Source organism: Dama dama, chromosome 10, assembly GCF_033118175.1.
Source record: "Dama dama isolate Ldn47 chromosome 10, ASM3311817v1, whole genome shotgun sequence".
NCBI lineage: Eukaryota > Metazoa > Chordata > Mammalia > Artiodactyla > Cervidae > Dama > Dama dama.
In genome coordinates this window covers 39195725-39220257 of record NC_083690.1, presented here as the reverse complement: position 1 = coordinate 39220257, position 24533 = coordinate 39195725, and the positions used below count along the sequence as shown (strand labels likewise).

Genomic DNA, 24533 nt, shown 5'->3' with positions numbered 1-24533 from the left:
CAATTTAAAAGCTGGGAATGCAGATTAAGTTTTGTCTAGGATTTACTTCAGTACGCCTTTTTCAGACGTGCAAAAGAAAAAAAGATAAGTTCATTCAGTAAAAAGTTGTGAACGGAGACGAGAACAGCATGGTCTATCAACCGGATTTGCGTCCGAGCTTGCGGTGTCTGCCCGTGACTCAGTGGCCTCCAGGCCTGGCGGGCGTGGCAAGCGTACCCATGGCCCCTGTCTTCTCAAGCCTGGTCGCCTGAGTGAGGTTTCTCCTCCTCCTCCACCTCCCAGTCAGTGGCCTGCTTGCAGAGACCTGGCAGAGGGACTGACCAGGCTTTGTCAAAGGCGATCCTGTGCTGAAAAACACACAGCGACTCCCATCGTGGTCCAGTGGCTAAGGCTCCTCGCTCGCTGCCCTGCATTGCAGGGGGCCTGGGTCCGATCCCTGGTCAGGGAATGAGATCCCACATGCCGCAATCAAGAGTTTGTATGCCACAACCGAGTCCCGGGGCAGCCAAACAAACAGTAAAACTGGACAAAAGTAGCCCCTGTGCCCCACCTGACCTGGGCAGCCACCCAGGCAGGGCGAGTGTGATGGATCGCCCGACCGCCCTCCTGGGCAGGCCTGGCCCCTCGGGGCAGCTCTGGAATCAGATCCTGCAGCTCTTGGGCGGCCCCCCCCAACCTCTGCTGTGGGAGAACAGTTAGGTGAGGCATTATCTGTCCTGGGAATCCGCGGGCTCTCTGTCCAAGCAGCCCTGGTAACTTCGCGGTGGGGTGGTGGGGTGGGGGGGTGGGAGGCGTGGGGCCTGCCTGATCGTTCTGTGCGCGGAGAAAAGAAACCAGAGAGCGCAGTCTGCACAAACGTCTATTTACAAAAAAACCAAGTTACATATGATACAGGCTTTTTACACACAGTAGTTTAAACAATTATGTATTTTTACTACCAGAAAGAAAAAAAAATGTAATAAACTAATCATTTTTGCTGTTTTTATACAATGTGACTGGTCATGCACGTTTGTTTTAAAACCTTTCGCTAAGTGCAAATACTAGATTCCTCTCTCCAGTTTTAAGGCAAGAACAGGGCTGCCGCTGGGCAGTCTTTCACTCCGGGGAGCAAGCCCAGCGGCCCGGAGGGGAAGGTGCTGGTTGCCTCCAGGGCTGCTGTCCCCAGACGGGCTCATCTCCGCGGGTGTCCTGGCGTTAGTGTCTTGAGGCCACTGTCTGTCTTGTCAGATGAGGATACCCCGTCTCTCCCCCTATCCCATCACCGGGACAGACCGCTTCTCCAGGAGACCGAGACCCAGGTGCTGCCTCCGGGACACGGGGACACCCACAAGCTCATTTTGCAGACACGTGGGGACTTATGTTTGGTGACGGCGCTATGTCCACTGACCTGCCAGCCACTCCACACCCTGGCTGGAGGAGAACACTGGAAATTGGGTGCCCTTGGCTCAGCGAGGAAGGAGTGGTTCCCTAGCTGTCCTGTGCGGCTAAGAACTGCCAGAACTCGTCTCAAAAGACGAGCCTTGGAATTGGCCTCGAGGGAACCATCATTCTGGTCTCACTGCGCCAGGTGACCTCTACACGCCAGGTCCTAGGGCAGTCGCCGGACCAGTGTCAGGCACACACCTGCCGAGGTCTGTCCTTGCCGCTGCCCCAGGCCCTCTGTGGAGCCACATACGCTGGGTCGCAGAGCTGAGGTGGAACCTGGCTCCCTCGTTGGATGATGAATTGCGTCAGAAACCTAGAAGGTTCTGGTGGGCTGGGGTGAGACTGTCAGCGGTAGGGCAGGGAGACAGCACCTGGGGTCACCCTCCCCACCTGGCAGGACACCTGTGGGCAGTTCATGGCTCTCAGAGACTCTCCCATGGGGAAGCGGGGGGAACAGGCCTTCCAGGTATGGGAAGAAACCCTGCAGCTGCACCCCAAGGGGCAGGGGCAGGGGGTCGGGCAGGGAGGGCCTCCTAGCAGCAGAGGGTTGGTGTGGCCTCTCCTCAGGCACCTGCCCCCCTCAAGCCCAGGGGATTCCCTACTGCAAAGCCCAAACCCGGAAAAAGAGCAAGGAGGAGCAACTCAGCCTCATCTCCTCTCCAGTTTAATCTCTGAAAAACAGCTGAGGCTGGGGGCAGAGGGCGCCCAGGCGTGGAGCGTGTCCCCTGCACTGAGGTCTGTGTGTGAGCTGCGGGGGCCCACAGCCATCGGGGTGTCACCCAGAGAACGGAGGCCAACACCGGGGCCAGGCAGGCCCACCCCACGGGGGCCGCGGCTCTGCACGTGGGCTGGAGTGTGGTGACATGCCGCCAAGCATGTGCCCGCTGGGGCTGGACAGCAAAAGGTCACGGGTGCGTGGCGGGGGCCGCCCCTGGGCACAGCCAGTGCCCCCGCCACACCTTCGGGGAGAACTGGGGGTTGCAAACGCAGCTCCTAGGAGAGCCACCAGGCTATCAGAGCTACCTCAGAGAGGCCTTGTGTTTGGTGAAGATTTTGGGACCCCCCCACCCTGGTCAGCTGCCAGCCGTGGGGTAGGTAATGGGGATTGAGGGAAACTCTAGTAGGCCACGGAAAACTGGCAAAGTGAAAACTGAGTGAACAGCAAACGTTGCTTCAGATAAACCACAAATATCCCATTGCATGAAGTGGCTCCCTGTGGTCTCATCTGAGAGGGCCAAGAGGGGAGACCCTGGAACCCCCATGGCAGCGGGGGCCTGGAGGACACAGTCCACAGCCTCCCCCTCACTGGGAGCGACTGGTCAGGGCGGCGGGGCGCATCCCACGCCGGGCAGGCCTCGGGGCAGGGGTGGGGGAGCCAGGCCCGCCGGACCTGGGCCCAGTCTCACGGCTCCAAACTGCGCTGTTACTTCACTTTATTACCGGTCACACTGCTGCGGTGAGGAAGGCTTACATGGTTTTTAACTGAGACTTTTGTTGTCTGCCAGGGGCTGGGGCTGGAGGCAAACATTTCCCTGCATCTACTCCTGCAGGGATATGAGTGACAGATGGGTGCCCTGTGGCCAGGGCCCCCACCTGGCAGCTAGAATGGCAGACTCTTCAGGAAGAGGGCTTCGCTGCCCCTGATCTCTGCCCAGCGAATGCCAGACCAATCCTCGTGGGCACCCACAGGGTACCACCACCTGCTGGTCGCTCTTGAAGGAGCGCTGGCCCTTCCCAGGAAGAAACTCTGCCCACCCTCCCGAGAGCCAAGTCCACTACCCCTACTTGGCAGGCCCGGCACAGCCATCGGCCTGGGCGGGGGTGGGAGGGAGCATCTGCATCCAGCCTCCGCTGCCAGGCGCTTGGCAGGGCTCCCTGGAGGGGCGGGGCCCAGGCGTCAAAAGCGATGCCGAGGCTGGGGGCCAAAGTGCATGGGCAGGTTGTGCTCCAGGGGCACGTGGACGGGGGCAAATTCGTAGTTGACACGCATGTTGGGCAGGGGCGGCACGTAGGGTGCCGGGATAGGGCCCATGTTGAGGGGGAAGTTGTTGAACACGGGCCGGACGGGCGGTAAGGGGAAGGGCGGATGCACGAAGGCGTAGGGGGGTATCTGCTGCTGGTGCAGGTTCTGGGGCACTGGCCTCGGCAGGGCCTCGGTCCTCTGCACTTTCTCAGGGGGCTTCTCCAAGGGGGGCCCGATGCGTTTGAAGGTGTTCTCTGAAAAGGAGGCAGGATTTAGTCAAGAGAAGGGTTAACCCCACTGTGTGCCGACCTGCTGGGGACCCAGCAGAACTGCTGGAGGTCAGGCCAGCCACCACCGACCTGCCTTCTTCCTGGTGGACACAGGAGGGGTGGCCAGGCCAGAACAAGGCCGACTGAAGTCCCCAAGGCAGCAAGCATGCATGGGTGCAGCCCCCCGCCCAGCAGTCACCAAGGACAAAAGCACACGTTCCCGCCAGCATCACAGCCCACAGGGGTCCCCTTAGCGGAAGGCGGCTCAGATCAGCTCAGAACGGCTGGAGCTGCTGTGGGCATCTCTTAAGAGCCAGGGCCTGGGGGCCGCTGACAGGCGCTCCATCGCGTCCCTCCAGCCTCAGAGGGGCCTCCTGTCTTCTTCAGTTGGCTGTGGCTCCTGTTTGCTTCCCAAGTTCAATCTCCCTAGCTGTGACCTACCTCCCTGCCCTCACGGAGCTGCTAACACTGCCTCCAAACTGTCGGGACCTTTCCCAAAGGGAGCTGGACCTGTGGGTGGGGTAGACTGGGGCCTGCCTGAGGGACGGCCCTCCCTGGGGGTCCCTGGCGGGCAGGGGGCCGGGATTCCCACAGAGGCAAGCAGTGGACATCCTTTCCTCCCCGTGTTTACGGACTGCCTGGGCGAAGGGCCTGTCCTGGGGAGAACTTGCCTCCATTCTTTCTTTTCTGTTCCTCTTCGGCCTCCTTCTGGATTTCCTCAATTAGCTTCTCATCATCTTCCTAGAAGAAAAGCAAATGATGACAAGTTTGCTTTCACCTCAGGCCCTGCTGGGACACGCAGGAGGCCGTGGGTCTGCACACCCCTCATTCCCAGGTCTCCAACAACCTTCTTCCTTCAGCACCAGATGGTGTTCCTGTGAGGAAATCCATCTGAAAGGCTGGGACCAGGGAGCGGGCCTGTGCAGGGCGGGTGGCCGTCTAGGGGCTGGGTTGAGAGGCTGCTCCGTTCACTCAGCTCAGGCTTAAGAACTTCCTGGCAGAGGGCTACCCAAGGGCTTGGGATGGGCTGAGTCTGGAGTGGGCAGGGCCCGAGGCGCTTTAGATCTTGAGTCTAAGCACAGGAACCTTTCTGCATATAGCCTGCAAGTCTTGCCGCCTCCCTGAACTGGGCCGGACAAATGACCGTGCTGGCCTGCTGACCCTGAAGCTGGCTCTCAGCTCCCAGTCAGCAGCGGGGGATAGACGGAGCAACATCCTGCCCGCAGAGCACTGGCTGGCCCATGAGAAAGGCACAGCAGTTTAGGAACAACTCCCTGACAAACGCCAGCTTGGGAGGCCTGCTTCACTAAGGGGCGACTCAGATGTGGATGGTCCCAGCCTGGGGACAGGAGCTGAAGAGGGCTCTGGGCACAGGCAGACATGCGGGCTTCACCACGGGCGCGCCGGGGTCCCTGCCACTCGCGTCCCCCCACCTCCGCCTGGCCCAGGCCTGGCCTGTACAGCGTGCTGGGCTTTGACCTGCTCCTCAGCGGCCCTGCAGAAAGGCTGGGGGCTGAGAGGACACTCACTGGGCTGAAGACCCACCCACATGGTGCGTGTCCTTGCTGCCAGCCACAGGGCGGCTGCTGCACTGGCACGGCCACGGGACTCAGGCCCACCCCGGGAACTGGGGGGACTAGGAGCAGAGTGGACGCTGCAGTCACAGCCTGACCAACCCGAGCGACAGGCAGGCGCGCGCTGTCTCCCGGGGTCCAGCAGCGGCCTCTCCAGGAGTCCAGGGCAGTCAGGCTGGGCAGCAGTGAGGAGAAAGGGCAGGGGCACCCAATGAGGGGGCGGGGAAGCGCACTGGATCCAGTGCTGCCCCAGACGAGGCACAGGGCAAGGCCTGGTGTGGTCTGGGCTGGAAAACTGTCAGTGATAACTGGATTTTTCATGCCGACTGGATGCTGCCTGGCTGACATCATCCATGGAACTTCGGGGATGTGAATGGAGAGGATGTGAAGAACACCTGGAACCCTTGGACCAGAGGAGAGCTTGGCAGTCTCAGCGTGGAGCCGGGCCGAGGGCGGTTACTAAGGTCACAGCCAAGATGGTCACCTGTGACTTCAGACACTGACGGCCCTGCCATGATCCTGGAGTCACGAGGGTCACTCCTTCGGTGTGCATCGGACGCCTTCTCTACAAAAATCCTAAGACGTGGTCACCCAGCCTCTTTGTGAACACCCCAGGTGAGGAAACTTTACTGCCCTGGAGTAATCGCTGAGCCAATCAACACAAAGAGCACCGGTAACACAGCAGGTCTTGGCGGAGGCAGACCGAAGGTCTCCACGTGAAGGTAAACTCTACTTATCTAGGCTAGGAGCTGGCCAGCACCTGCATTTGGTTGCCAGTGGCCAGCCTAGGAAGAAAGGTTAAGAAAAGAGTGATCTAGAAGAATGGAAGGTGTGACAGCTGTTGCCCTGCCCTGAGAGACCTGGTCCCGCACACTCCTGAACACCCGAGTCTCTTTTGTGACATCGGGTGCTGTAAGGACTGCATGGGCTCAGCGTGTGAAAGACCCAGCACGGAGCAAGCACTCCTCACTGACGGGAGGAAAGCTGGCCAAAACGCCAGGGATAAAGATTTCAGAAAGATGGAAAGTTTCAGAAAACCCCCAGAGAGCTACTTTGATGCTTCCCTGTCCCTGTCGTCTGACTTGAGAACGTGGCGGGTGTAGGAATTCTTTCCGTCAGGAATGTGTACTGAGCGTGCTGGATGCACGGCTCAGAATCGGGGAGCCCTGGCCCCTTCCCCAGGGAGCTTATATGGTTGTGCTGCGAACAGTTCCAGCTGGCTTTCCACTGTGGTATTCTCCGTGGGCTTAAAGAGGACTTTCGCAGCACTGAGGACCCACCCCTGCCTCCTGCCCCTCTTCCTCCTCAGACTCTCATTTGTCAGGATGAAGAGTGAGGGGTGCTTTGTGAGTGGAGACTCCAGGTCTCCTACGGCACTGCAAATGGAATGGACGAGCAGGGCACCTGCCACATCTTTATCAACACCAAGTGTCCTGTGATAAATCCGAATGCTCCTGGTAAAAGTTCGCCCCTGAGTAAATAAAGGTGGGTGGGAGGCAGCTGCACAGCAAGTGTGAGCAGAGCCTCCTGAGTCAGGTCTGCTGGGCCGGCACTGAGCTCCGCGGGAGGGGCACGCGAGCTCGGCCTCGGCGCCGTCTGGGAGCACCTGGGCCTCCTCCCTTCCTACCTCTGCTCCGGTCACTCTCCTGATTGCTCAGTGGACTCAGGCCTGTTTGTCCTCAAGTTCTGGAATTCCCTGGTTAGGCAGTGCTCTCAGAGTCTAAATACAGTCTGTATTTCACCAGAAAATGTCAGCACTCAACTATTTTGAGCAGCGATTGTTACCATAAATAATGAGTAAATAGTCAGTTATACCTAGAATATGGGTTAGGCATTTCAGATTTCAACTTTCTCCAACTGGTCGGAGTCACAGGGCACTAAGTTTAGAAACTAAGAACTAAAACACTTTTCAGTATTTTTTTTTAAGAAAAAATTATGTTTTCAGCCAAATATGTTAGACTCTAACGGGGGAAGATTTTTTACTTCATCTGGGGTGGAATTCCCTTCCACAAGCAGTTTCCCTTGAGCCCTTAAAATTCCTCAAGAGTGAAGGCAGGCTGAATCGTACACTTTAAGAACATACTTTATACATATTTTACCACAACTTAAAAAATTAATAATGTTAAAGAAGAGAAAAGGTTTGGGGAGGTTTGCAGGTTTGGGGTTGATCGAGAGGTAACATGTGAAGACCGGCCCTCATCAGAACACTCCTGGGTTTGGGTAAGCAGCATGTGGGGCTACTGAGGCTTTTCTAGAGGTGAGCTCCCTTGGGAAACACTCAAGGCACCCCAAGTGTCATCACTCACGGTGATCAAGGACATTGGTGAAGAAGACTTGACATTCTGCAAAGCTAGGACACACCCAGGCTGCTGGAAACTGGGAACAATGGGAGGAAAAAAGAAGCTGAGAGGGCTGAGGGGTGCGTGAACTGCATCAGAGAAGGAACTGCCCTCCAGCCCCCAGCAGGGGCTGAGTCACTTACAGGAAATCCAGGTGGGATGGAGGGCTTGCTCACTCCCCCTCCCCCCAACTAGGGAATTTTATCTTACAACAGCATTGTCTTCCTAACAGAAAAGCAGCTGGCACGATGGAAGAACTTCAGCTTCGAAGTTCCACACACCTTGGCCTGGGGACCCCTCTGGTAGACCCAGCACGACCCTAATAATTTCCATAGCAGGTTTACTGTGAGAAGTAAATGACCTCACCCTTATAAAGTGCCAGGCACAGTGATATAAGGGCATTAATACTTACTGAGCGCTTACTATGTGTCAGCTCCTATTCTAAGCACTTCATGAAGATTTCTTAACAATGCCGGAAGTTTGGTACTACTGAGTAATCCCCATACTACAAATAAGGAAACTGAGGCACAGAGTGAGTTTTGAATCCAGGTCTTGCAATCTCAAAGCCTGAGCTCTCAAGCACTTAAACCACCTGTGTTTGAACAGAAGTTTCTGGAACACTGGGACTGGAGGCAGTGTGACTGCTTGCCCTAAGAACTCTCAGGGGGGACTATTTTTAGGCCCCACTTTGTTCTACAAACAGTGTCTCTTGCCCTCTTTGAAATATAAGAGAGTTCCTTCTCTTTGGGATGGACATAACTCTGAAATCTTTTTTTCTCTACTAAATAAAAGAAGGGAACAGGGCAAAATAAAATACCTCTATTCAAGGAGGTGAACAGCCAATACAGCAGAGACGGAGACCCCTCCCTGAAAATTCTGATTTTTCTTGAGGTCCGCTCACCCAGGAGTGCATGTGACACCTCTTGAAAGATCAGGTCTCTGACTGGCCTCTGAGACCCTCTCCCCACAGCAGGAGCCGAACGTGCAGGCCAGGCTCCATGCCCAAGGCCACAGGACTCACTGCTCCTGACCGGGTACTGTTCAGGCCGTCTCCGCGTGTCCGTGCCTTGTGGACATGGCTCCTCATGAGGCCGCCAAGTTACTTGTATACCTTGGGGTCCCATGGGACTTTCTCCTTATGCCACAGAAGGCCAGGGTTTTGATTCTTACACACATTAAAGCAATCTTGGGAAAAAGAGTTTAAAAAAACACAAGTAAACCTCACCACGTTATCTCAGCAGAGAGAACTCCTAGAAGATTTTGGCCTGATTCCTGCTGGCCGTTTCTGTATCCACATCTCACCTGCAAACCCGAGGCTCCCTTCTAGAAGGCCTCGTGCTGCACGCTCTGGTCCCACGTGCCTGTGTGTGCTGCTCCCGCTCACACATGCCTGCACGCCATGTGTCTCTCCCGGCCGCGAGGAAACAGGCTCTGCAATGCAGTTATAGGCTGAGGGTCACTGCCTAAGTGGTGAGGAGTGAGACTGGGACCAGGGCAGGGCCCGGCTGCTCCTCCTGGGCTCCCCGTCCCCAGGGGGCCTGGGCAGATCTGGACTCTGCAGGCAGGCGGGGGCTGAAGCCTTGTGAGTGAGCGGTCAGCGCTGCTCTGACTGCTCTGCCCCCAGTGGGGGTGGAGGCTGTACCGTGCCCCCTTGAGACCCGAGTGCCGCTCTACGCCCTGACTGCCTTGGTCACTGGGGAACTGCGGGAGGAACAGACCACTCTGCCCACATCACCACACTGGACACCTCGACAGGCCTTGGAGAGTGGCTACCCAAGGCAACATGCCCACCCCAGCATTCCTCTCCGTGGCCTTTGGCTCACGGCTTAAGATGGACCCTGAAGGCCTTCTCTGCCTTCTTTCTACCACCTCCTAACCTTGGTGAAACCTTGCAAACAGATCCACAGAATGGGCACATAAGCAAGTCTCAGACTGAGTGTAACGAAACAGCAGGCCTGAGTAGAAGTGACTCTATAGCACTTCCACCACTACTCGTGGCCACACTGGGAGGGGAACCCAGACGCCCCCTACCCCCTGGCCCACGTGCAATGAGAACAGGGAGAACAGGTCTGGTGCTCGCAGTGGGCCGCGCACCCCAAACACAGCGCCAAGGACAAAGGATCAAAGCAGAGAGGGACATGGCGTCTCACCGCCCAGCAGATCAGGAAGAACACTTTATATATATAAAGAAACGAGTGGCTGCATCTTAACAGGGGGAGGGTTTTGTTTCCTTCCGCTGAATTCCTCTGAGCTCAGCAAGATACAGAAACGCTGGCCTAACCCAGAAGACTCTGACACGCCTGCCTCACATGGTGGGTGGGGAGTGAGGCGAGCCAGAGCAGCTCGGGGCTGGCAGCGGGTGGCCTCTCCCAGTACCAACTCCGCATGCTGGCAGCTCGCAGAAGTGAGGGAGAAAACCAGAGAGGCTTTCATGAAGAAAAACCACCCCAAACCCCAACTCCTTAAAACATGTCCCCCAACAATGAAGCCCCACAGCTCTGCCCATGGAGCAGGGTCTGGATGGGAGAAAATGAAGAGAAATTGCAACGGGTTAAAAGAAGAAGAGAAGGCTTCCACCCATCAGATATTGACAACAAGCGCCACCACAGGCTGAAGGTTCGTAAAACAGATGTCTGAGCACTCAGTGCGTAGCTGTGCTTGTGACGCTTTTGAACATCCTTTTGAGCCTGTTTCCTTCAACACGTCTGGGCACCAGGGATGGCCACCCACTTGCCTGCTGCCAGCCTCCTGTGACCACGAAGGGAGGGTGGTAACGTTTCTTCTTAACTTTTTTTCCCCTTAAAGAGGGGACTGAGAATCGCAAGTCAAACCCTGCTCCCCTCCTGCCATTTTGGGAGTGGGGTTGGGGCTGGGATCCAGGTCATGTGTGGCCACAGCTGTTGTTAATAAACTTGCAATGATTTCATAAAAGGCTTCCAAAGAGCTGAGGATTTAGTTTCAAATTATTCCCAGATCGGCTGGAGATCACCAAGCAACACCAGACCCTAACCCCCCAGCGCCAGCTGTCCCCCTGCAACAGGAAATTGGGGGGAGGAGGGTGCACTGCAGCCGGGGCGCGTGTGCTGTGCATCTGGGGTCTGGAAGGCGGGGAGGGGGCGTGGAGGAGGTCCGGACAGCGCGCTGGGGAGGAGCGCGGGCTGGACGGCTCTCGGCTGGTTCTGTGAAGACCTCCTTGGGTCATAGAGGCCTGGAACCCAAACCTTTCTGTCGAGTGCTCCCTGGCTGGAACCTGGAGGCGCAGGGAAGGTGGCCACGCTGTGACTCCCGTCAGGCTCAAGGACGCAGCCTGGGCTGGGGCGTGTGCTGAACGCGGCACAGGCCGACAGGCCGTGTCGAGTGGACTGAGCCACACTGCCTGCCTCCTTGGTGCCATGCTCGAGTCACACCTGGACTGACTGGGGACACTGTTGAGGCCCCTTCCTACATCTGCAACTTGCTCGGTGAGGGCCCAGCCCTCCATGGAGGCCTGTCCCTTCGCAGGGCTCAGGGCGCGGTGGGCAGCTCCTGTCCCTGTGACCTCGCTCACTCCAGAGCACGGAGGCTTTGGGATGAAGGAGCGAACATCTGCCTGAGGCCTGGGCTTGCACCCTGGCCCTCATCTGTAGGATGAGAAAGTGGTCCCGCCCCCACGCTGTAACAGCAACAAGAGCATTCAGACATGAGGTTCACCTTAGCATCTTGTTTCTTCTACAGAAGGTACATTTTAAAAGTTAAGGGGAAAAACCACTGAAACGAACAATTAGTTACCGACCTAAAGTCTGGAGTATCTTTCTGAAGCTATTCCCTAGAAGGGTCTCCACCTTTCACTCCCCAGTCCTCTCTGAAACACTTTTACTTCCTCTTCTTTTCCCAGGCCATTCAAACAAGAGTCTCAAAGAAGCCCCGTGTCCCCAGTGCCCGACCCGTCAGGAAGACAGATGCTGGTCCAGGCTGGGTGGTGCTGGAGCCAACTGAGGGCAGAGGGCCGGTGGGCAGCTTTGTTTAAGATGTGGAGAGAACAGAAGACCTGAGATCAACACAGGCCACTTTTTTTTTTTTTTTTTTAAAATCTGGCTGCACCACACAGCTCGCAAGATCTTTGTTCCCCAACCAGGGCGTGAAGCCGGGCCCTTGGCAGTGGGAGTATGGAGCGCTAACCACCGGGGGTGCCCCATGTCACATTTTACTGACTACAATCTTCTGCAAGTTTCTACATTTATACAACTGTGATGATACAGCTGCCTTAGAGCATAGTCACAAATAAAATATATTAACACATACTAATGTCAGGTTCAATCCACTGTAGGTTTAGGAAAAATAAATAAGTCTCCTGACCAAATGGCTAGGCGATAATGGTGCCAAATTGTAAACTGGTTGTAAAAGCCCTAGGGTTTTATTTGAACTAAACATGCCTCAAATTCTTATATTTAAAAAACAAAGAAGTTGTAGAGAACAATTCTGTGCAGTTTCTGGTAGCTAAAACCCAAGATAAAACCAACTTTGTTTTGTATTTAAAGAGAAAATGCTCTTATGAATTTTGTCCCAATTCTAGAATCCAGCCTGCCAGGCGACTGCTCTGAACAGTAAGGTGTAACTCGTTAACCCCATTAGGTTACCACTTTTTTGGACAAGAAAAAAGCACATTCAGGTCCAGTAAAGTCCCAGGGCAACCCATCTCCCACTGCAAAATAATGTCTGTTCATTTACAGGTTGTGATTTGGCTGTGCATTCTGACCCCTAAACTAGAAAACTGTGGTTTGTTGTGACTGGCTTGCTTCTGTTACTTTTTTCCTTCCTAAAAAGACACCTTGTTTTACAAGACTCTTGGTTGAATGTTTTGAGCTTATTTTCAACAACTAACAGATAACTGACCGCTCTCTAATATGGAGTTAGTTCAGTTCCAAAGCAATCCATAGTCATTAAGGACAGAAACTCAACTTCCCTCCAAACCACGAAGGGATAACTCCCTCACGGACAAATGAGAGATTCTTCCTGGCCTTGCTGGTTAATTAAGCCAGAGAGAAGGGCGGGTGACAGGGCAGGCTTTGTTTCCCTGGACTTCTGAATGGCTCTGTGTTCCCAGAAGCCCCAACAGATGCTGGGTTGGAATTCAATCGGTCTCCTGGTGAGAATCAAGGAGACGGGGCTGATCCCAGTTTTGATGGGAACAGGACAAGTGGAACAGAATCTCTGGCTGTGGCTGCCCGAGGAAATCACAGGGATTTGTGCTGGCCTGACCTTTCTTTCGAACTTTATTTTGAGCAAATACAGAACCTTTCTCAGGGTAGAAGACGACAGTTCAACAAGAAAACACAGGGCAGTTGCATGCTGTGGCGCCCAAACAAGGTAACAGAAGGAAACTTTATAATCAATTCCACGTGTGGGAAGAAAAGAGGTGGCGGGAGAAGGAAGAACCAGAAGTAGCAGAAAGGAAAGCGGGGCTGAGAGGAGGCCAGACCGCCTGCAGCTCACCCTCCTGCACACGGCCACTCCCACACTGCTCTTTGTTTCCGGAGAGGACAGCAGCCTAGGAAATGCTTCCTAGGAGCTCCAGCTGAAGAAAAAGACACCATTTCTTCACCAGGTTCCTAAAGATGCGCAGGCGCCCAGCTGCTGGCTGGCTGGGACCCAGGAAGCGAGAGTCAGCAAACGGCCAGGTCCAGGGCGGGGAGTTTGGCTACAAGGCAGCGTCGGGCACCCGGGAGAGCACATCCCACTGTGCCTACACCTCCCCCTGGCTCAACCAGCAATAGGAGGGTGACTGTCTAGCTCCCAAGTCACCCCTTAAGTCGATTACTTCCTCAGCAACAGGAGGGTAGGCTTGCTAAGGGTCTTGCTGGGTCACGGGGCTGTCGAGTAAAAGTGGTTCCTGGGTTCCTCAGCCTGGTTTTCCACCCAGGAAGGAGACTATTCCTGGCGTGGAGATAACAGGATTTTCAAGAGTACTCAGCGCTTTTCTGAACCTGTGGGGAGCTCTGAGGATGAGGCCGCCTGACTGGTCTGCTGTAGCTTTCAACAGGGGCTGGCCCAGCACCCCAGCACCTTTTCTTACTAGGGATGCTGGAGATGTTCTACACCAGGGTAAAGACTGATGGCTAACAAGTCTTTTATCTTTGACTTATAAAATCCTAGCCTGAACTAGGACTCAGTGTTTTAGATTTGGATTAATGGTCAATCTTTAAAAACTGGAAGATTTCACACTAAAATACAGATCTCTAACCTCTCTGGGGAAAACGGAAGCCATAGTAACACTGAGCACAGTCTCATCTGGTAATGAACTACGGGGGCCAAGCAGCAGCCCCGAAGATGGTGTCCACCTCTCCGTGTGCCCCAGTCCCCACATCCTACCGTCCCGCAGTCCTGGCCTACTCAACACTCACCATCGTTTATGTACTTGCCCCTGGGCTAACTTGGGTCTGTGACCCCATCTATGTGCTATTTGTGTTCATGTAAGTCTTTCCACGTTTTTCTTTTTTCCTCTCTTCATGTTGTTATATATAGATACACGGCATCACTTTTTACAGCTATATGCCGTATTGGGCTATCCACCACTCTGTACTTAAGACAGGAGGGAGAGAGAAACATCTGTCATATCTAAGCCACTGTTATTTCTGGGCTTTCTCTTACCCACATCCAAATTGATCCTTATTACTATACGGATATTTACAGATTTCTAACTCAGTCACATTACTCTTAACATATTAACAATATATGTATCTACATAATTTATGTGTGACAACTATTTCCTCCAGTTTTTCATTTATCTTTACCTTTGTTTATGGTGTCTTTTGCCAAAGAGGATTTATGTTTCTCAGCCTGGCCTTGAGGCAGTGCTAAGAAGGACCTTGCCTTCTCCAAGACTATAAAAGTCATCTCTCCTTTGTTTTTTTGAAGCATTTTCAGATGGCTTGTCCAGTGCCCTCCAAACAGCTACTGAATGTTTCCCTCTCCACACAGTAGTCAGCATGACCTCTAAAACTTAAACTAGGCCGAGTCACTTGTGTCCTTCCGGCTTGCGACAGCTCCCGCCAGCCACTCGGTGAGACCCGCCGGCTGCTTCAGCGCCCACCTCTCTCACCTCCCTCCCCTCGTTCACCACCTGCAAGCCACACCAGCTTTTTCTGTTCCACAAACAGGCTGAATTTGTTTGACTTCTTTGGCCTGCCTGCAGGTCTCACTGCAAACAACGCCTCCCAGAGAGGTCTGCTGAGATGACTTCCCGCTCCGGCTCCTGTCACTCTCCACCACATCACTCTATTCTTCCTGCACTGCACCAACCACAGAGAGGGCTTTTGTCTTAAACTTAATAAGACTGTAAACTCCATGAAGACTAGTCCTAGAACACCGAGGAGTTACAAATGAAAGAACGGATGAATCTATCATTTCTCTAGGGATCTGAATGAAAATTTTATCACTTCAAATTCTTAAGGGGCTGTTCCTGTCTCTGCTGTCTCCCTTTGCTCTATCTGCCTATTCCTGCATTAGTCTACATGACTTTGACTGGTGCAGCTTCATAGTAAAAATTAAGTCTCATTTTCAAAATTATAGGTAATTTTTTGATTAAAAAAAAAATCCTACTGAATTTACACAAGAATTGCAGTAAACCTCTAGGTGACTCTGGACACAAGTGTGAAGTGAAAGTCGCTCAGTTGTGTCCGACTCTTCGAGACCCCATGGACTATACAGTCCATGGAATTCTCCAGGTCAGAATACCGGAGTGAATAGCCTTTCCCTTCTCCAGGGGACCTTCTCAACCCAGGGACTGAACCCAGGTCTCCCGCATTGCAGGCAGATTCTTGACCCAGTTGAGCCACAAGGGAAGCCCAAGTATACTGGAATGGGTATCCTATCCCTTCTCCAGCAGATCTTTCCAACCCAGGAATCGAACCAGGGTCTCCTGCATTGCAGGTGGATTCTTTACCAACTGAGCTATCAGGGAAGCACTTTATATAAACAAGGTAAATACTATATAAATAGTTGCTGGCATGTGGCAAATACAAATTTTGCTTTTTAGAACTTTCTGTAAATTTTTTTCCCTTGAATATTTTCGATACATGGTTGAATCCATAGATGCAGAACCTGTAGATATGAAGGGCTGACTGCATTTGTCTTTTTATCATCCAAAGGTATCATATAGTAAACTATTATGAATAGCTATTAATACTGAACCATTTCTGAACATCTGGAACATGGTCATGGTTTCTATTTGGTGATGTTTTATTTATATTCAAGTGAGATAAACCTGTTGCTTTCTTTTTCAGGGTTACCTCTGAGAGGTTTGGGTATCAGCATTTGGCTGGCTTTACACAGATACATGTAAGACATGCCTTACTTTTCTATGCTCAAAAATATTTTGAATGGCATACACAATTTCATACCCTAAAGGATTAAAAGACTTCTCTTATAAACTACAGGGCGACGCTGCTCTCCGCAGAGTGGCTTTAGCTACTTTCTCAGCTTTCGTGTGTTGTCATCAGTGTGCAGTTCCCTCTCTCTCATGGGTCACAATGTACCAGGCATGTTGATACTTGCCCCCTACAAAGTGACAGGCAGCCATGCGTTCACTTACAGTGGGGTCGGTCCAGAGAGAGCATCGGGAACACTCCTGGCAGGGGGCTCCTGGGGAGCGAGGGTGCTGGCAGAAGTGGTCGTAGCCACTGATGGACACGCGACAGAGGTAGCACATCTGGGCACCGCAGCGGCAGGACATGCGGTTGCAGCCTTCCGATTTGATGAGGCCGGTCCCACACTTGTGGCATTTCCTAATGCGGGCGGCAGTCATTTTTTCTTCACTTAAAGAAATAAAGAAAACATGATTGGAGACAGCAGCGAAGATGAAAGAAAAATATTATGGCTGTTCAAGTGTTTCTTTTCACAGATAATGACTGCTTGGTTCTTCTGGTGACATTCAAAGGGTGAAAAGAATCTATGTTTTGGAGTCTCAAAACTGGCTTCGCTTTTTCAGTTGGATGACCCTGAGTAAATCATTTAACTGCCTGGAGACTCAGTTTCCTCGTTTTCATAGTGCTTTGAAAGAGGATTACAGATAAGATACAAGGCACCCTGGGTCACAGTGCCTGGCACCAGGTGTTTAGAAAATGATTACTCTGTTTGTTATAGGAGTCCGTAACAGGCCTAAAATAGAAAAAAAAAAACAAAAAACAAAAAACTCAGGGTCTTCCTAAAGAATGTTTTTTATATACACAAAGCTGGAAATCAAAGAGGACACAAACAGATGGAGAAACATACCGTGTTCATGGATTGGAAGAATTAATATTGTCAAAATGGCTATTCTACCCAAAGCAATCTATAGATTCAATGCAATCCCTATCAAGCTACCAACGGTATTTTTCACAGAACTAGAACAAATAATTTCACAATTTGTATGGAAATACAAAAAACCTCGAATAGCCAAAGTAATCTTGAGAAAGAAGAATGGAACTGGAGGAATCAACCTGCCTGACTTCAGACTATACTACAAAGCCACAGTCATCAAGACAGTACGGTACTGGCACAAAGACAGAAATATAGATCAATGGAACAGAATAGAAAGCCCAGAGATAAATCCACGAACCTATGGACACCTTATCTTTGACAAAGGAGGCAAGGATATACAATGGAAAAAAGACAACCCCTTTAACAAGTGGTGCTGGGAAAACTGGTCAACCACTTGTAAAAGAATGAAACTAGAACACTTTCTAACACCATACACAAAAATAAACTCAAAATGGATTAAAGATCTAAATGTAAGACCAGAAACTATAAAACTCCTAGAGGAGAACATAGGCAAAACACTCTCCAACATAAATCAGAGCAAGATCCTCTATGACCCACTTCCCAGAATATTGGAAATAAAAGCAAAACTAAACAAATGGGACCTAATGAAACTTAAAAGCTTTTGCACTACAAAGGAAACTATAAGTAAGGTGAAAAGACAGCCCTCAAATTGGGAGAAAATAATAGCAAATGAAGAAACAGACAAAGGATTAATCTCAAAAATATAAAAGCAACTCCTGCAGCTCAATTCCAGAAAAATAAATGACCCAATCAAAAAATGGGCCAAAGAACTAAACAGACATTTCTCCAAAGAAGACATACAGATGGCTAACAAACACATGAAAAGATGCTCAACATCACTCATTATCAGAGAAATGCAAATCAAAACCACAATGAGGTACCATTACACTCCAGTCAGGATGGCTGCTATCCAAAAGTCTACAAGCAATAAATGCTGGAGAGGGTGTGGAGAAAAGGGAACCCTCTTACACTGTTGGTGGGAATGCAAACTAGTACAGCCACTATGGAAAACAGTGTGGAGATTTCTTAAAAAACTGGAAATAGAACTGCCATATGACCCAGCAATCCCACTTCTGGGCATACACACTGAGGAAACCAGATCTGAAAGAGACACGTGCACCCCAATGTTCATCGCAGCACTGTTTATAATAGCCAGGACATGGAAGCAACCTAGATGCCCATCAGCAGACAAATGGATAAGGAAGCTGTGGTACATATACACCATGGAATATTACTCAGCCATTAAAAAGAATTCATTTGAATCAGTTCTAATGAGATGGATGAAACTGGAGCCCATTATACAGAGTGAAGTAAGCCAGAAAGATAAAGAACATTACAGCATACTAACACATATATATGGAATTTAGAAAGATGGTAATGATAACCCTATATGCAAAACAGAAAAAGAGACACAGAAATACAGAACAGACTTTTGAACTCTGTGGGAGAAGGTGAGGGTGGGATGTTTCAAAAGAACAGCATGTATACTATCTATGTTGAAACAGATCACCAGCCCAGGTGGGATGCATGAGACAAGTGCTTGGGCCTGGTGCACTGGGAAGACCCAGAGGAATCGGGTGGAGAGGGAGGTGGGAGGGGGGATCGGGATGGGGAATACGTGTAAATCTATGGCTGATTCATATCAATGTATGACAAAACCCACTGAAAAGTTGTGAAGTAATTAGCCTCCAACTAATAAAAAAAAAAAAAAAAAATATATATATATATATATCCACACACAAAGCTGGATAATGGAGAGCCAGTAAACCTTAGTTATACACACCTTATATTTTTAAATACCTGACATAGGGCCAGGGCAGACACACTTGGGGGCCAGCAGATAGCCACTTTAGGACTTCTTCCTGTTGGCAGAGCCTGCCTCCTCTGACAAACTGGCCTGTTGGAATCCTACATTCCCAGGTCCCTTGCAGCTAGGCGATGGGCATGCATATGACTCAATCCTGGCCAATGGGAAGCTTGCGGGGAGGCTACTTGCTTCCAGAGGCACTTTAACTGATACCTACAGTCAAAATGGCAGGTCTCGGCTCTTTTTCAATAGCGGCAATGCTGAATCAGTTACTTCTAACGGCGCTGTTCCTAACTCTGAAATAACATGTGCCAACTCTGCCTGTAACGCTCATGTGTCTGTCTTCCTCTGCTGCGCTCAATTCCTGAAGGTAGAGGGCTGAGGCTGTGCTGCCTCGACCCAGCCGGCATGAGATCTGTCTCAGCTGGACCCAGCTGTCCCTGCTGAGATCCAGACGAGCATGAAGGAACCCAAGGGTGCACAGCCCTGAAGGACTCATCCTGCTGCTCGAGCACATCTCTCCTCTCCAGCCAGGGAACGGCCTCAGTGCAAGGACTGTAACCATCTGGGGATGAGCTCTGATCCACACTCTCCCTCCTAGAGCTGAGACGATGAAGCCTTGTTCCTTCCACTACTCCCCGTTTTTCTGCTAACAAGGAGGAGTAGCCAGGTGAGTGTGGGGCAGGCAAGTGTTTGTTTTTTTTCAGGCAAGTGTTTTTAAACACTGATGTTCAGAAGACTATTGTGATATGGTCCTCAAAAGCCAGATCATGTGTTTAAAAGATAGAAAAATGCATTAGGAAACTGGCTGCTATTCACTGAGGTCTAATTTCTGAATGGTCCAAAATGAAGGCAGAACTCTGGCTTGAAAAGAATTTAAATCCAGTTCAAGTTATGGAAGAACAAATGAGTTCTCAGTTTTGCTGAATAGGAAATAAGGTCAAGAGGACAAGGTTTTAAAAAAATAAGTTTATTACTGTCAACACTGTATACATGTTCACGATTTCAGTGAGCTCAGCAACTGTGAACACATTTCTCAATCCTCCACGGTAAGACTCACAAGGTTCTGATGAAAGGGTCTGCCGTCTGAAAAGCTGTGGCCACAACACAACTGTGACTCTCCCCACAGCAGGAGCCTGCTGTGTAAGCACACCCTGGAGACCGAGGGCTGGCCGGGGGCTGCGGCACTCTGGGGGCCGGGGCCGGGGCCCGGCTCACTTCCTACCCGGGCAGCCCCTGAGCTGCAGGGTGGGGAGCAGGGGCTCCCGAGAACACTGTCCTTTCCAGGAAGAAAGCACAGGCCTGCTTGTTCACCACGCTGTGAGTCGCCAGTGTGAGGTAACACTGGGTGTGGTGGGGGCAGTCACGGCAGTTCCAAATGGATGGAGGAATATAAAGAACACATACAACCAACACTGCTGTAATGTTCAAACAGCTGTTCACACTGCAGGAATATCTATTTAAGTCCGTTTCTGCAAAACAACAGTGCTGGATGCAGCCAGAATGACCCTGTCCCAAAAAAAGACTGCCCTTAAGGGGTGTGGTGACCACCTATCCAGTGATGTGAAAGTGCAAAATGGCACTGGGGGGAAATCATAGTTGGCTTTTTTGGGAGGAGGGCGATTTGGCGAGTCAATTCTAAACGAGGCAGGAAGCAAACAGGCTCACAGGATGTGATCGTTTGCAGGAAAGGAAGTGAGGCTTGAGCTGCAGCTGTGTGTGCTGACCTTGTGTCCAAACAGGAAGGCCCACTGCCCCCCCTTGGCACAACCAATCCAGAGTCCGTGATCCCTTGCTTATCTGTTCTCACCACTACTGAAGTACGCTGGGAGCACCTTCTGGGCACTGTCTATTTCTTGTGGCACAGGCTATTTGAAATCTTAAATGGCTTTCCTTCGTGAGCATGTGTATATATTTTTTTGGTGAAGACATGACACAAAAAATTAACCATTTTATCCAGTTTAAGGTATACAATTCAGGGACACCCAGTGTACTCCCAGTGTTGTACACCCATCACCCTTATCTGGTTCTAGAACACTTTCATCACCCCCCAAGGAAGCTCGGGACCTATGGCGCAGTCACTCCCCCCAACCCCCTTTCCACTGCAACCGTTAATGTGCTTTCTGTCTCTAGTGGGTTGGCCTATTTTGCACAGAGGCAAATATTCATATTCCTAGGAGTATTTTATATACATGGAATCACCTAAGATGCGGCCTTCTGAGACTGGCTTCTTCCACTTAGCCTGTTTCGAAAGCTCATCCGTGGTGCAGCCAAGTATCTTCACTCCCTTTCTATGGCTGAATAATACTCTATGACTACAATACACTTGGTTGACTGTTCATCAGCTGGTGGACACTGGGGCTGTTTCCTTCTTCTGGCTAACACCAACAGTGCTGCTACCAACACTTTTGTACAAGTTTTGCTGGAACACCTGCCTCATCTCCTACCACTTATTATGCTGTATCTTATGACTCAGCAACAACCTGCTCGTTACGCCCTGTGTGTACCCTGACGTTTCTTACTTCTGACAGTAGGCTACTGGGGGTTCCTTGGCTCTCTGGTCCACGGCGTAGCAGCCATGTGGGGCAGGCAGCAGAGAAGGAGAAGCCCCAGGAGCGCCATCTCCCCACCAACGGTGACACCAGATTCCTGTGAGCGTCTCTGAGGCTGGCGCCACCATCAAAAGCTTCAAAGACGCAGGGCTGCTGATTCCCAACATATCTCCTTTACTCCTCTGACTGGTCTGTACTGAGGAATGGGTCCTGGAGAACGCACCCCCACAGGCCTGATCAGATGCTAGCTCTCACCGCAGCTGCTGTTCCAGATGTCACCAGAACAAACAAACAGAACCTCTGGCAACTGGGTATGCAGCTATTGATCTGGAAAAGCCTTTTACTTTCTGTCCAGTAAGCCGAGAACATAGAAGCAGTTGGCAAGGACCTTGATCATCTGTCACCCAACAGATAACACACTAGACCACCATTCTAATGACATGCAACTAGAACCCAGGGAACAGGAAGCAGCAGGCACTCTAGTATACATTAATATGGTGTATGCGTGCCATAATATGGGAGATAAATCCCTTAAAAATACAGATATCTCTAATTTCTATGAATCTCTGGTAGTCTGGAGGTCAGGTGTGTATATATCAAGCTATTATTCCCCCCAAAGCTAACTACACATTGCTGTATTTTGTATTCCCACCATGAAGAAAGAAGTCAGACATTTGGGAGACCTTTCTGCATTTTGGAATTAACATGTATCATATCTGGATATGTGATTCTGATCCATTTACTGCTGAGACAAAAGGCCAGGTTTCAGCAGGAACTAAACCAAGAGAAGCCTTCCAAGCTATGTTCCAAGTGTCTACAGCAGACTAACAGGCTGAATGGAGCTGGTCGCAGGAATTGACAGGAGGGTCAGAATGGGGGCTGTGCTTTCAAAAAGTAACCAACTCTGGGAATTCTCTGGTGGTCCAGCAGTTTGGACTTGGTACTTTTACTGCGGAAGCCAGGGTGATCACTGGTTGGGGAACTAAGGTCCTGAAAGCCACACAGTGGGACCAAAAAAAAAAAAAAAAAAAGTAACCAACTCTTTCAAGAAACATCTCTGGGTCTGTGAGACTGAGTCTTAGAGCAGTCCAAATGCCCGATCAGGGGGCAATCAAGAATCAGTTTATTGAGCTGGGCAAAACTCCATCACCAAGTGCAAGCAGAATACATACAACCAGGCGTGAGCAGGCCTTGAATGCATGAAGTTGTCTGTTTATGTACTTTGTCACATTTATAAATCAGGGCCTTCTAGTTAAAAAACAACAACAAAGAGCTAATAGTTATAGAAAACATCATGTGGCAAGAACCATCATGGATGCTTTAATCTGCACAACTCTACAAGTAGATATGATTATGCTCTATACCTTACAGATAAGAAAATTTTTAAAATTAATTTAATTGGAGGATAATTACTTTATAATACTGTAGTGGTTTTATCCACACATCAACATGAATCGGGCACAGGTATACATGTGTTCCCCCATCCTGAACCCCCTCCCACCTTCATCCCCACCCCATCCCATCCCTCTGGGTTGTCCCAGAGCACTGGCTTTGGGTGCTTGCTTCATGCATCGAACTTGCACTGGTCAAGAGATAAGGAAATTTCTAGGCACAGAAAGATTAAAAAATTTGCTCCAGGCTCTTAACTACAGGTAACCCCAATCTGATCATATGACTCCTTAAGAGCAGAGCAAGCTTATCTCTGGTCAGACAAAGATGGAAAGATGGACAAAGGAATCAGAGAGACATGAGAAGAATTCCACCACCCTTGGCTGGCTTCAAAGACAGAGGAAGAAGGCCATGAGGCAAGGAGGGTGAGAGCTTCCAGAAGCAGAGAATAACCTTCTGTTCACTGCTGCTGAGAAAATGGGAACCTCAGTCCTATAACCTCAAAGAACTGTATCCAGTCACCTGGATAATTCAGGATATTCTTCTCAATTTCAAGTTCAATAACCTTACATTTGGAAAGTCCCTTTTGCTATGTAAGGTAACATATCCACAGGTTTACAGATTCCACAAATTAGGGAGACATGGGACACTTCTGAGAAACATTATTCTACCTACTAACCTTGTGGCAGACAGCAAAGCCGGGGAGCTCCTTGCCCAGATTCCAGTTCCTGCTCTGCCAGTAACCGCTGTGTAAGCACGTTTACTGGGGCTCTCTGTGCTTCAGGTGTTGTCATTCATGAAATGAGGATAACAGTACCCATCTCTGGTGGAGACCTGGAGACTGTTAACCACCCTAGATGGCCATTTCCCACTCCATTTTCTTGGTTACAAAACCCACTCCTTACCCTTCAAATTTAAGTTGGACCAAAAAATCAGCCAGCTAGAGACTACATATGGAGACTGCCTTGGGCCACTCTGACCACGTGGCTCAGTCTAGACCAATAGGGTATGAGCAGAAATAATGTCTCTGTCTCTCTCCTTTCCTACAGGCTGGAGTGCAAATATGGTTGCAACTTAGTCACAACCACAGAGGTGAGAACACTCCTCTAGGGAACTACAAAGTGATGAGACAAAGAGAGTGAGGTTTTTGAATGACCTCACAGGACAGATGTGCCCTATCTGCCTGGCAGGGCTGGACTACTATGAGAGAGAAATAGACGTCTGTATTATGTAAGCCAAGGCACTTAAAGAGTCAGTGTCTGTAAAGGCCCAGACACATAAGGAGCGCTACACAGTAACGGTTCTGACTGAAGGCAGTATGTTGCACTCCAGAGGTCATAATGGGGTTAGGTTGCTTCCTTGACCTTATTCTAGACTGAAGTAGCTCGAGAGCTTGTTTTTTCACACAGCATTTACTGCCCGCCATGCCCCGCCCAAAAGACAGGTTAATGGGGGAGTTGAAAATCAGTCAGTAGGCTCCCCAAATCATGTTACTCACATAGACGTTCGGTACTTGATGTCATCTTTTTCAGCCAGCTCCTCACAAGTGAGGCCATTGTGCTCTTTCCAGAGTCCTTGACACTTCCTACAGGTTTCCTGGGGATAAAGGAGAGACACAAAGACAGCTCTTGGTGAAGAGACACTATATAAGTTTCCGTTCAACAACAGGGAATGTGAAATAAGCTTCACTTGGCTTGCATTCTTTTGGAGGATCGCTCTCCCTTTCAGCAGGGATATTTCTTAAGACATCTCAACAGAAGACGTAAGAATCGTTAGAAGGAACCATGGGGAAATTTTCTGCTCTTTAGATCAAAATAAAGCACTGTTCCCATCACCCAATTTGTATAAGGCTTTCTAAAAATTCCAAGAGTCACCTGAAAAAACCACAGAGGATAGATTCATGTGGTCTTGGGCTTTT

At 50.6% G+C, this 24533-nt stretch overlaps 1 protein-coding gene across 3 annotated transcripts in view; it reads right to left on the bottom strand.

Annotated features, from left to right (window-relative positions):
• Positions 1–843: 843 nt before the first annotated feature.
• RNF216 (ring finger protein 216) overlaps positions 844–24533 on the bottom strand; it is a 115768-nt gene continuing 92078 nt past the window's right edge. For all 3 annotated transcript variants that reach the window (XM_061153705.1, XM_061153707.1, XM_061153706.1), the window contains 4 exons: positions 24114–24211; positions 16140–16362; positions 4329–4398; positions 844–3642 (listed from right to left, as the gene is read on the bottom strand). In XM_061153705.1, the coding sequence (XP_061009688.1) occupies positions 3323–3642; positions 4329–4398; positions 16140–16362; positions 24114–24211 (711 nt within the window). In that variant the 3' untranslated portion in view covers positions 844–3322. The remainder of the gene's footprint in view (positions 3643–4328; positions 4399–16139; positions 16363–24113; positions 24212–24533) is intronic.